Below are 12,212 nucleotides of genomic sequence, written 5' to 3' on the forward strand. Positions count from 1 at the left end.
TTAACGAATGGAGTATAATTGCTACTTAATGGCAGCTGTTTTACTTATAATGCAAAACTTTTACCACTAGAGTTGTGACCATCTTTTGAAAGTATCTGTGGAAATAATGTATTTAAGCAAACAGATATTCCTCTGAGTGCACTCCTTCCAAAACCTTGGGCTGTAATGCTGAGAAGGAATGTGAAAGTGAACTCAACAAACAGAAATGAGACAGACGTGGCCATTTACTGCCCAGATCTCTTCCTCAGAATCAACAAGGGGCTGAACAGCATGGCCTGGGCGGACCGCCTGGTTTGTGTGAAGAAAACCTTGAAAATCAAAAGAAATCATCTTTTTTTTTACCTAAATATGTTAAGTCACTGAGTAGTGCAGTGAGAGAGTTGGGAACTAGGAGCTGGTGAACACTGCCTTAATTCTCCCAAAGGTCTTTCCAGTTGGCGAATCATCTCAGCACGTGGCACTGCCCATGCAGAGAAGTCAGGCTATTCTCTTGTATCCTGTCGTGCTGCAAATGCACATATTTGTTTGCTTTACAGCTCTGTCCTGCGAACAGCGTTCCTGCTCTTGTTGCTCATCAGTGCCACGTGGCTGTTGGGGCTGATGGCCGTGAACAGTGATGTCATGACGTTTCACTATCTTTTTGCCATTTTCAGCTGCCTGCAGGTAAGTTAGATGGCATCTTATCTGAGAGAGACCTTGATGAGCATACTGTTGCACCCAGACCTCCAAACACCTGCTAAACGTGACCTGACTGAGGAAGAACAGAGATGTTAAATGCAGCTTTTGCTCTCTTTTCTCAAAGTGAAGGTTCTTTTCACCAAAACCATAACTTTGAGTAATTGCATCTCTCACTTCTAGTCATTCTAAAGATATGTTCTACTATTATAACCTGTAACAAACAAATAGCAGAAAGCAATTATACCTCTGTCTTTTTGGAGACAAAAATGTTTGTTACTGTGTTCTGTTTGCTCTTTGTTAACAGTTGTTCTGATGCTATGGCAGAAAAGAGACCTTTGTTTCACCCAGAGTGGATGGCTTCAAGTTCAAGGCTTTTGCAAATTAAGTTACTATTTAAAGAAATGAGCCAAATAATGATTTCCAATTACTGTTCATTGTATTAGGGATTTACTGGGTTGCCTGTCCTAGTGTGCACACTTGTTAATTAAAGATGCAGAACTAGTTACTTGTAGGAGACCTGGCATGTATGTAGTCTCAAAGCTTCATTTGGTTCACAACTTGAATGTGACCAAGGATAGCAGTAACTGTCATGGCAAGTGCCTGCAGTATTAAACCAGCTGCTGCTAGCAGGCCATTCTTGTCAGCTGCAGCAAAACAGCCACAAATTGCAACCACAGTGTGAAAGTCATTTGATGGGTCTCCTCTTGGAGATGACTGTCCGTGCCCTGGAAACGCACCACATAGGCCAGCCTGGAGCAAGGTTATTTTGCCACTGCAGCTGGTGTGCTCTGAAATAAATACACCTACTCAGGCTATAAAACCAAGATTCCACAAGCCTAAAATTAAATTATATTAATGTAAACCTGATGAGAGGGAGGGAAAATCAGCAGCTGGAATTCTCCATACTTGCCCAGAGAGGCACAGTGGTATGTGACGTTTCGCGTCATTGCCTTCTTTGAACTTGTATTTTTAAAGAGATATTTTTGTGACTTTTATTAAAGAATAATCCCAAAGTAGTAATGCCAGCTAAGATCGCATTTGATTTAATATTTAGAAAGTGAGCTTGGTGTTTAAAGTTTCTCTAAGTCAATTGCCTTGGCTGAAATCATGAAATTCAGGCAACTTGTGATGTTGGTACAGCTGCAACTTTATGAGTGATTGGCTTCTATATACTGTATCTCCAACCAAAATTGATTACAATTTGGCAGCTGCATGAATTCCCTCAGAGCAAATATATCTGAAAGCACACACGTGTGCCCGCTGCCCCCAGTGAAAGCTGTTAATGGGTGTTCCTGACAGCCAAGTACTGCCTAGCCCTGAGGATTTCAGTGATTTTCCCACCTGTAGTTATTGCTGAACTGAGGAACATGTAGGACAAAAGTTGGGACCTCTGTGCCCTCAGTATCATTCCCCATCTCCCAAGGCTTTCTAAAGTTCTCTAAGCAACAACATAAAGGACACCTGCCACAGCAGTTTTCCATTTCCAGAGGTTTTCATTGAAAGCTGTGGTATTTTAAATCTGCTGCTATTGATTTTTTCTCATTATCAGTGTAAAAGCTCTAAAATCTTAATGCAAGTACAACCCTGAAACTCCCTTCAGTGTCTTCCAATGGGACGCTGAGGTCCCTGTTAGGTATCTTATAAATCATGGAAGAACACATCATTGTCTGTATTTTTCCAGGCTCGTTATGCACATTTTAACATGGAAGCCTATTATGAATAAGTCCTAGGAGATCAATCAGTGCCATTTCAGTCAAAGACAGAAAATAGTTATTGCTATTCAAAACATGAACTACAAAATAGAATTCAGGAACTGTTTCAAGAAGGCTGTTCTCTAGTATCTGATTTTATTTGCAGTTTGATAATAATGAATCATCCAGATCTTTTTCTTCCTCTCTCTAAAATGATCCAGGGGCTGTTTATTTTCTTCTTCCACTGCGTATTTAACAAAGAAGTCAGAAAGCACTTGAAGAACGCTTTAACTGGAAAGAAACCTCTTCCAGATGATTCCAACGCAACAAGAGCTACATTATTAACTGTAAGGAAAAAACACTGAGAAAAAACATCCAATTACTGGTAGAAGTTACCTAAATACACTTATAGGTGGCTTGCCTGTAGTTATGTGAATTGTCTGATTGATTTCAGTGACTTGTGCAAAGATTACTGATGGCCTCTGTCAAAAGTTTTGATTACTGTTTTAGTTAAAACTTTTGAAAGGAAGTATTCTTTTTCCTTGCCATTAAAACCACTTGGTTTTCCTTCAAGGCTTTTAATGCACTTATGGATAACATGGGGGTTTGGTAGCATCACTTACTATTGTATTGTGTCTTTATTTTTCCCATCAGCGATCTCTGAACTGTAACAACACATATATAGAAGAGCCCAATATGTATCGTACAACTATTGGGGAATCAACCGTGTCCCTGGAAAGCACCGTCAGGTCAGCCAAGAGCCACAATAGCTACCTTGCTTATATTCTCAGGTAATCAGGTGGCAGGTGCATGGCTTTCAGGTGCTTGCCCTTCCCTTTTCATTGCTCCTGTGGAAAACAGAAATGTTTTGGTTCAAATGCTGCTTGTTTCATGTCTTAACAGTTCTGGTTTATGTGACTGTCATTTTCTGCTGTGCATTTTCTTTTGCGTGCATCTTCAATGGGGAGTTCTAACAATGCAATGGTTAACATAACTATTACCTTCACTATGTGGGCTGTGCTGCTTACCTGGTAGAATTCAGTCATGTCCCAAGGAGTGCGATGTAGCTTGTTAACTTCAGGCTTTTTCAGAGTGTGATTCGTTTCGCCAAAGGCAGACAGCAACATTAGGATAACCAATATCTTGCTGTAAAGTGACCACATTGACAATCAAGCACAGGCTGGCTAGCATCAATTGCAGCTGTCTGCATTTGGCTGGAAGAATCTCATCTATATGTCTGCCTTGTTGTTAAGAACAGTAAAGTGACCAAGAAAATTGTACCTCGTTTATATTCTCTAAGGGATGAAGCTGCTCATAAGCTCAGTGGATCCTCAAGTCAAGCCAGGGCTGGTCAGACTGAAGCAGATTCCTCCATTTTTCATAGGAATCCATCAAAATCTAATGGTAAGAGTTATTCCTAAATGCTTTGACCCATTTGTTCACCTTTTCCTTCTCAGCACTTTTTCAAAGGCTTCTGTAGTGGGAAGAATAGTTAGCCTAACTCGGTGTGTCTGACTGTCATTGTGCTCTTGGCATAAGGAGCTATGCGATGGTTGCTTTACTAGGGGATCTTGGAATGGAAATATCATGTATCTACTTCTTATGATGGTTCAGTTTGAATATGACAGCTGTCACTGCTATTGAAATTTTCTGGCGTCCCTTTTCTTTCTCACAAATTATGGGCTGTTGGTCTTGATTTTTAATTGGAGATCTTTTAACGTTTGAGACCCTGAGGCAATATCCTCTTTTACTGCTATGTGTTTTGTACAAGAATATGGAAAGTGTCTCCTGCATGAATTTCTTCCATTTGGGGTCTTTATGTTAAATCTTGTTGCCTTGTAGCATTTTCTAAGAGTGCATTTGCAGATTCTTGATATTTCTAGGTACCTTAGTTTGCCTGTGTGATGTGCTGGTTGAAGTCCTGTAGAATTACTGCTCTGCATAATGAATAGGGTGAAAAGTGCCCCCATTCTGTTCTGCACCTCTTATGCACGTAAAAGTTCCTCCCCGCCATGAAGCCAAGCAGCTGTACTTCCCAGAATTACTTAGATGGATGCCACAGTCCTTGTGAATGAATCCGGTGTACACTTACAGATAGATGCAAGAGCTCATCCCTGGCACAAGCTGAACCAGACACCTGCATTTCCTTTCTGCTTGTGCATTTGTCAGATAGATTTGTTCCACTCCTGTCTGCACTCTCATTGCTGTGTTTTCCCTTTCTGCATTTGTAGAGCATGATTCAGACTCCGACAGTGAACTGTCGCTTGATGAACACAGCAGCTCTTATGCCTCTTCCCATTCATCAGACAGCGAGGAAGATGGTCTTGAGCCGGAGAAAAAGTGGAACACGTCCACTTCCAAAAACAATGAACATGGCCCACTCCACAGCACACCCAAAGGTACTCCCAGTGTGATGGGACAGCAATGGGCTTATTCCCTTCTTTAAAATAGCTTTAGTGTGGATGGGACAATTTTGCCAGGCTAGCAATACAATTGAGACAGCGTTCCTACTGCTGTCCTTTGCTTTTTCTTCCACCCAAGGGCTTGTTCACGGGAGTGACGGCAAGTAAAAGAATGCTTGCATAAATCTGTGACTTATGGTCCTCAAGCACCAATCAGTAGGTTTGCAGGTAGGTGCTGCACAGCCAGGAAGGTGCCATATGAAGGAAAAAGAAGACTCCCATGATCATCAGTAAGGAGCTGGTTATTTCAAGGCAGGGGAAAGAAGTAACTGCCTCTCCCCACACAATGCAGACATACAGATTTAGTGAGGTCGGGGAAGTCATGAACCTGAAGAGTGGGAGATTGCTGGCCATTGATAGCAATACTCTGGCAGAGTGCAGGCGTTTCTAGTCACAGTTCATCTTGTTCTAAAGATAAGACAGTTTAGAGTGACAAATGTCCAGGCTGTGTGCTGGTGCTCTGTACAGACACAGCACGAGGTGCCTCAGGTACCCTCACCCTTCAGAAGCCGGCATCCCCAGGGAGCTGCTGGGGTTCCGGCCCTAGAGAGCTGAGAGAGCAGGTTTGACTTACTTTGCAGTAATGGAGCCTACAGCCCTAACCTTGCTCTGGGAAGGGTTTGGACACCCTGCTATCCTACCAGGTATGTTTTGTGGGTGTTTTTGCACCCCAAGGGTAGTGCAGTCCAGCAAGGATCATCTGAAGCATTACTCTGATTTGACACACTGCTCCTCGCCAGCCACAAGGAACAGGACTAGCTGGGCAGAGACTGAGAAAACCTATAAAAAGTGGGTTTCGAGCTAGTGTTTTTTTCAATTGCAGTTGATACCCTTCCCAATCACGTGAAACCCTATTGGCCCACAGAGTGCATAACAGCCAGCGACAGCGAGGACCCCAGCGGCAATCAAAAACTCAAAGTCGAGACCAAGGTCAACGTAGAACTTCACAGAGAAAACCAGGTGAACCACAGCAATGAAGCACCCCAGGACAAGGAGAATGAAGGGCAGCAGAAGGAGAACAGACCTCTCTCCCACCAGAATAACCAGCAGCCGGAGCAGAGGAAAGGTAGCATGGCAACCCAGCCTCACAGCTGGGCTGGGAGATGGGATTAATGAGCATTAATTAGTTGATATGGTATCTCTGTCAAGGAAGAGGACTTGCCAAATTACTTCAATCTATGTAACCAGTAGTAGGTAGTTGCTGAAATCTAATATTTTGGATTTGAAATAAAGTGACAAACTAGAAGTCTGATTAAGAAATATGAAATGACACTTGTTGTATGTGTTCAGCATGATAGATGAAATTACTCATACATTTCAAATTTCTCATTATTCCCTCTTTTCTGTAACAGGCATCTTGAAAAATAAAGTCACCTACCCTCCCCCACTGGTGGATAAGAATATGAAGAATCGACTGCGAGAAAAGCTATCGGATTACAATCAGACCACAATCTCATCCAGGGCTACTTCCTTGGGGACAAATGATGGGGTCCGTTCTCCCTCGGACTCGGGTGTGACAGTAAAAAATGCTCGGAGGGAGCAGTCTCGAGACCAGCTCAACGGCATGGCTATGAACCTCCATGTGGGAACAGGACATGCTGACACTTCAGACTCAGAGTAAGTGCCACACCAGGATGCCCTGGCAAACCTCTTGTGGCTCTGGCCTCTCTTTTTACTTTCCATCACCAAACTCCCACTGAGCAAGGAATTCACTGTACTGGGTGGTTGTCCATACTATGTCCACAAGCCACAGTGTTTCACTGGTGAGAAGGCCAAAGCCAGGTATCACGAGCAAGGTGCTGGGACAGTCACCTGTCGCTAGTCACTGTAGTGTGCTCTGAATTGGCGAGCTGCTGTGCTACTGGCACGCGGGGGACTGGAACAATCTAGCTGTGCCCCATCTCCTTGCTGTGGGACTTGCTACAGTGAACTTGGCATGGTGAACTTTGGTCACAGTGAACCAGGCTCCCACATTTACACGAATTATCTATTCCCTCACTGCCTGGTGACCTGCCAAGGTCATCGCCTTCCCCAGCCCGTCACCACAACAAGGGTGGCTCAGCAATGCCCACCCATGGCCTCAGGAGCCGTGTGTGCCGTCAGGGGTGCTCTGCTCAGACCTCATTCCTGCTTCTCTGCCCTCAGCCCCTTGCCTTCACCCCCCTTGGACCATGGGAACAGTTGGTTTTAATTCTTCTACCTGTCCTCCCCTTTTGCAGCAGGGAGTGTGTTTGGGGCCATTAGACTTACCACTAACCGGGTACAGTTAATTATAATGTCGTCAGTACCAGGCACTCAAAGAAGAGGATAAGTGCAGGGCAAGCATCCAGTAAGACCAAAAATAGCTGTTGTGGGTGTCCGGCAGCCAGCGTGGAAGAGGGTGGCTTAGGGCAAGACCCCAGTGGAGATGATTCCTGAGGAAGCCCATTGTCTTAGGGAAGAAAGGCACAAGGCTGAGGGGAGCAAGGAGTGGGTGTCCAACTGGGTGGAGGGAAACCATTGCTGGGGCAGGAGATCCAAAGTCTGCAAAGAAAGTGCCATATAAAACTAGTGACTCTAAATTACCAGATGAGCAATTCCCACCCACTGCACAATGATTGATGTGTGCATTTACCAGTGTAAACTAGATCGAACATTAACAGAAGGCTGAGCAAGCTTTCAGCCAAAGGGTATTCTCAAAAACCTCGCTACTCATCATAATTCTCTCATTTAAAATGAGGACAACAGCCATACATAAAGTCTGCACAAACATTTTATGCATATAATCTTTCTTGTAGTAACACAAATAATACTCTCATTCTTTTTACAAATCAAGAGAAAATTTCTCAGCCAGCTTTAACTCTGACATTGTCCCACCATTCTTTAGACACCCTTGTTGTCTGGGTGCACAGACCATTCCCAGCTCACTATAATACATCTTTGGACTGCTGGGAACTGGCTGTTGAAATATGTCCTGGTTAGCCAGTAAAGAGATGTCTTTAACAAGTAATAACTGCTTGATGCTACCACATGAGACATCGATCGCTGGAAAATAACTAACCAGTTTATACTAAGCAACTGTTTTATGTCCACACCCTTTATGTACTGTAAGACTCTGCTGTTTGACAGCAGAATGCATTAATCTGTCTGAAATACCAGGTTTCTAATACTTTGTAAGATTGGTGCGTGAACCTCACGTCTTCATCTAAGCACTAGCCCAATACAAACCCTCCGTAGTGCTTCCTCTAAACAGTGCATCTGTTCCATGCTGCTCAGAACTGTTGCTTCCAGCTGACCTTCTCCTCCAGGGTAGCATCCCCCTTGCAAGCACTGGCTTGGCAAGGCATGGTAACTTCAGGGAGCATGAGCCCTTACTAAAAAGGATTAGGTGGTTTGGGGTGGAGTGGTTTGCCTCTGCCTGTTTAACCCTAAGCCTACATGGTTACTTCTTCTCACTGACAGAGGCAGTAATGAAACTTCAATTTGAACCATCAGGAAACTGTGATCACTGCTGCGTGGTTCTGGACTCCTTGCCGCGGGGTTACCGCCTGCCTGCCTCAGACTTCATCGGAGTGGCTGCACAGCGAGGAAGAGGTGGGCATTGATTCCCACATGGTTTCATGTTATGGCAGACTCCTGACCACTCGTGGTGGAGACACAGTATCCGATGTGCCTGCGATAAGGCTGCTGTGTGGTATGCTCCATGCGGCATGAACCTGTGCCAAAATGCATGGAAATGGCCACAGGGATGCACTGTGAGGGCTGGATACCTGCTTGCAGTGTGGACAGTGCGGCAGGGATTGCTTATTACTGGGGAGAACCAAGGAAAAACACATTATTATCTCAGTGGACCTACAGTAAGTCCATCCATCAGTCTTAAGACAAGCACCAGGAGGCGTCCATCATGGGGTTTTGTCCGGCTACAGTGTGAACCCTTCGGCTTGCGGGGCTCTTGGGAGGAGTATCCCAACAAGTGTCCTTTTGTTTCTATGCCAGCATCTCTATCCACCCTTTTATGGACATGTTGTCTTAAGAAAAGAAATCCTTTATATATATATAAAAAGTGTAGATACTTTTATATATTTTGTATGGTGTTGCTAAAGAAAAAGTTACTTTGTATATTTTACATTTATACTGATCTTCTTAATTTGATAATAGGAAATCAATTAAAAGAGGTTTTGATATTTTTTATATGAACATTGCACAACATTACTTGAATTTGGCATTTGATAAAGTAACTGAGGTTTGCGTGGAAGCCACCTTAAAATGCCATGCTGTTTTCAAAGTAATACAGTAAAGACTACATCAAAATCCACGACTTTAATTTATATGTTTTGTAGACAAATTTTGGAATACTTTAAGGACATGGTATGGGTTTTTTTGGAACCTCTTCTAAAACCCACAAAATATGTTCTGTGTTTTCATTTCTTGGTGTTTTGGCCTCTTCTCTCAAGTGCACTGAAATGTTCAGCAGCTGAACTTCAGGACTAAAAATAAGTCATATCTTCTTTTAAGATTTCAACACAGTCCTTGTCTGGAAGAAGTCAAATCACTTATTTCCTTTACCAAGACATGAAAACAAGTGGTGTCATTGTATGGCAGGTTTTGACTTTGGCCTGGGTCTGCGAAAAAACAGTGCTCTGTGTGTCCCATGAAGAGGGTCGTCCTCCTGTGGGGCAAGTTCTGCCGTAGGCACAGTATTTTATTTTACTGTTAGTTTCTTTCCCACTGTAGTTAAGTGTGTCGCTAATCAAAGGAGATAGATGATTCTTTAAGGATGTCCAGGTTCATCGCCCAGCACTTTGACAAAGCCCTGGCCGCCTTGGTGTTTCAAAAAGCACATGGAAGGCTTAAGGTTTCATTTTTTCCCACAAATATGCTGTTTTCACAAGTATAGGAAAGCTAAGCATGGCATGTCAGTCATCTTCACCTTCCTACAGTGTTTACAAGAAAAGGAAAAAAAAAAAAAAAGATGTGAAAAAGTTTGCGTCCAACAGCGTGGAGCAAAGCTCTGCTGGCAGCTCTCGACAGTGGGAATATGCGACTCAAAGGGCAGCAGTGGTGAAGTTGTGACCTGTTCTTTGCTGCCAAGGCTTTCAGGAGCTCCTCACTCACCATAGCATCCATTTGGGGAAAGTATTGGCTTTTCTTCCTGTAACTGTGTGCATGAAAGGGAAAAAAAATACAGAAAATCAGGCTAAATAAAATGCAGCAGTTGAGGAAAAAAAAATTGAAATAATATATACTGTAATCATGGTTTCATTATATTCCTATGCATTTTCAAATTTATTGAGGAGGCCTTTGGAAAGGGAAAGGGATGCTGTTCCTTTAAAAATTGTGCAACATACTGTGTGACATGTTCTGACTGAAAAAAGTTCTGAATGTTTTAAGGGTCTGGCACTTGGCTGTGTGCTCAGGCATTGTGTATAACCCATGCTAGTTGTTTTTACATCTGTGTATGTATATTTTGTCCCAGTGAGATGTAGGTAGTTTTATTTTGATCAGAATTGCTGCAGTAAATGAGGGTCAGTTGTATTAATGACAAAAAAAAAATTAAAACCTATTTTTATGACTTTTTAAAAGCTTTATGGCAGATTAGACACTGGAGGTTGTTTTTTTTTAACAAATGTATATTTATTAATGTGCAGAACACTGGAATTGCAGCACAGATGAAAGGAGAATTTACAATAAATTAAGAAATTTTTTTGAACTTGTATTGGTAATTTGGTTTTTTTGTTTATTTTGGTTCATTTTAAGTGCAGGATAGATGGATATGTGTTTGGTTTAAATGCAGTATAGATGCTGAGGCCCCAAATGGCATTTCCCAGGATCTACAAAGTAGCAGGAGCGAGGACATATGGGTGCCTGCACACACACACTAGAGGGGGTGAGGCAGCCAGCCCAGCCCATGAAAGCCTGCAATGAGCAGAACATATTTGGACTTTCTTGGCTACAGTCTTGGTTTTCTCAAGCCAGCTGAGGCCAAGCTGTGGTCTTGCTTACTTTTCAGGCTGTTGTGCAGGTCTTCACTCATGTGCCTCATGAGGCACAGCAGTGACCTGCACATGCCAGCTTTCTGGAAATGAAAGTATTTCCCAGTGTCATCTCACGAGCTTGTCCATAAATGTGTTTAAACATTAGGCCATAACATTAAACGGGGAGGGTGCAAGATCAGAAAAAGAGATCCTGGTTACTGTCATGATTTAGGGGCAAAATCAAAGACAGGTTTTTCTGTTTGCAAACAGCTCTGCCAAAACTTGCCGTTAAACAAACCCAAGCTGTTAGCACAAAGGGAGACTATTCTAATTTTATTGTAGAAGTTGTACAAGTATTGTCCCTGCCCATGGCAGAGGGTTTGGAACTGGATGATCTCTGAGGTCCCTTCCAACCCAAACTATATTATGATACTGCAATACAAGTTCATTTTTTGTGGTTGTTCTCAAGTACTACTTCACTGTAGTAAAGCATAAATAAGCACATGGGCTGCATAGTTTACAAGACAGACCAGCCCATGATCCTGTCTCCAGTAATGGCCAACAGCAGATTTTTAGGAAAAGAGGATTATCAGCCACATGTTACACAGTAAGGCAGCCCCAGAACAGTCCACAGCCCCCAGCATGGTGCCGCTCAGGATGTCTCAGCAGGAGATGTTTTGCTTGTTTCCCGTAGTCTGTTTTTTATTTCCAGCAGCGTGTCCTGTTGTGTTTCGGACCCACATAAATTTCTAGTGCCTTCTATTATTTTGTCATTTTAACCATGAATGAAAATACCAAATGTAACTAAGCCCAAAAGGGCTCTTACAAAACTATCCTTCTTGCCAAGCAAATTTGGCACCTACCTCATATTGATTAACATCAGCCTGCACTGACTATGTTTTGCCTATCACAATACCACGAGGGAACGATATCAAACCATTTATTGAAGATGCCCCATCTGCTGCTGCTCCTCTACCCACCATTCCAGGCACCGTATTAAAGAAGAAAATCAGATTAATCTGATGTGTATGTTGCAAAGAGACCGTGTTAAGTCATTATTGTCTTCTAAATACTTAAAAGTATTTGTAAGTGCCCTCAGGATCCCCCCTGGGGCTCAGTACTGGGCGGGTGTCTCCTCTTCTGTCTTGGCCAGACATCTGCTGCTGCCATCCCCCTGCTCAAAACCCACTGTTAATAGGATATCCACTCCTTCAAACTCAAATATTATTTACTCTGAGCGTATTTTCTGTATTTAAAAAGAAGCCCAGACCAATGTCTCTCTAAACTGGTGCTACATGAAGACAGCTGAGGCTACTGCAAGACCCCAGTCTCTGCACTGGTCAGGAGACACTGTACAGTTCAAGCACCTCCATATGGAGAGGACTGGGCTTAAGCTGAGAGCTGCTCTGCCTCTCTGACAGCTGCCT

At 43.1% G+C, this 12,212-nt stretch overlaps 1 protein-coding gene across 1 annotated transcript in view; it reads left to right on the forward strand.

The window, feature by feature from the left end:
* CELSR1 (cadherin EGF LAG seven-pass G-type receptor 1) overlaps positions 1–10,484 on the forward strand; it is a 173,964-nt gene extending 163,480 nt beyond the window's left edge. Inside the window, exons 28-35 of the mRNA XM_054084092.1 lie at positions 537–663; positions 2,591–2,716; positions 3,024–3,160; positions 3,670–3,773; positions 4,601–4,768; positions 5,655–5,897; positions 6,184–6,448; positions 8,273–10,484. Of these exons, the coding sequence (XP_053940067.1) occupies positions 537–663; positions 2,591–2,716; positions 3,024–3,160; positions 3,670–3,773; positions 4,601–4,768; positions 5,655–5,897; positions 6,184–6,448; positions 8,273–8,297 (1,195 nt within the window). The 3' untranslated portion in view covers positions 8,298–10,484. The remainder of the gene's footprint in view (positions 1–536; positions 664–2,590; positions 2,717–3,023; positions 3,161–3,669; positions 3,774–4,600; positions 4,769–5,654; positions 5,898–6,183; positions 6,449–8,272) is intronic.
* The last annotated feature ends 1,728 nt before the right edge of the window (positions 10,485–12,212 follow it).

This window comes from Cuculus canorus, chromosome 1 (genome assembly GCF_017976375.1).
Source record: "Cuculus canorus isolate bCucCan1 chromosome 1, bCucCan1.pri, whole genome shotgun sequence".
NCBI lineage: Eukaryota > Metazoa > Chordata > Aves > Cuculiformes > Cuculidae > Cuculus > Cuculus canorus.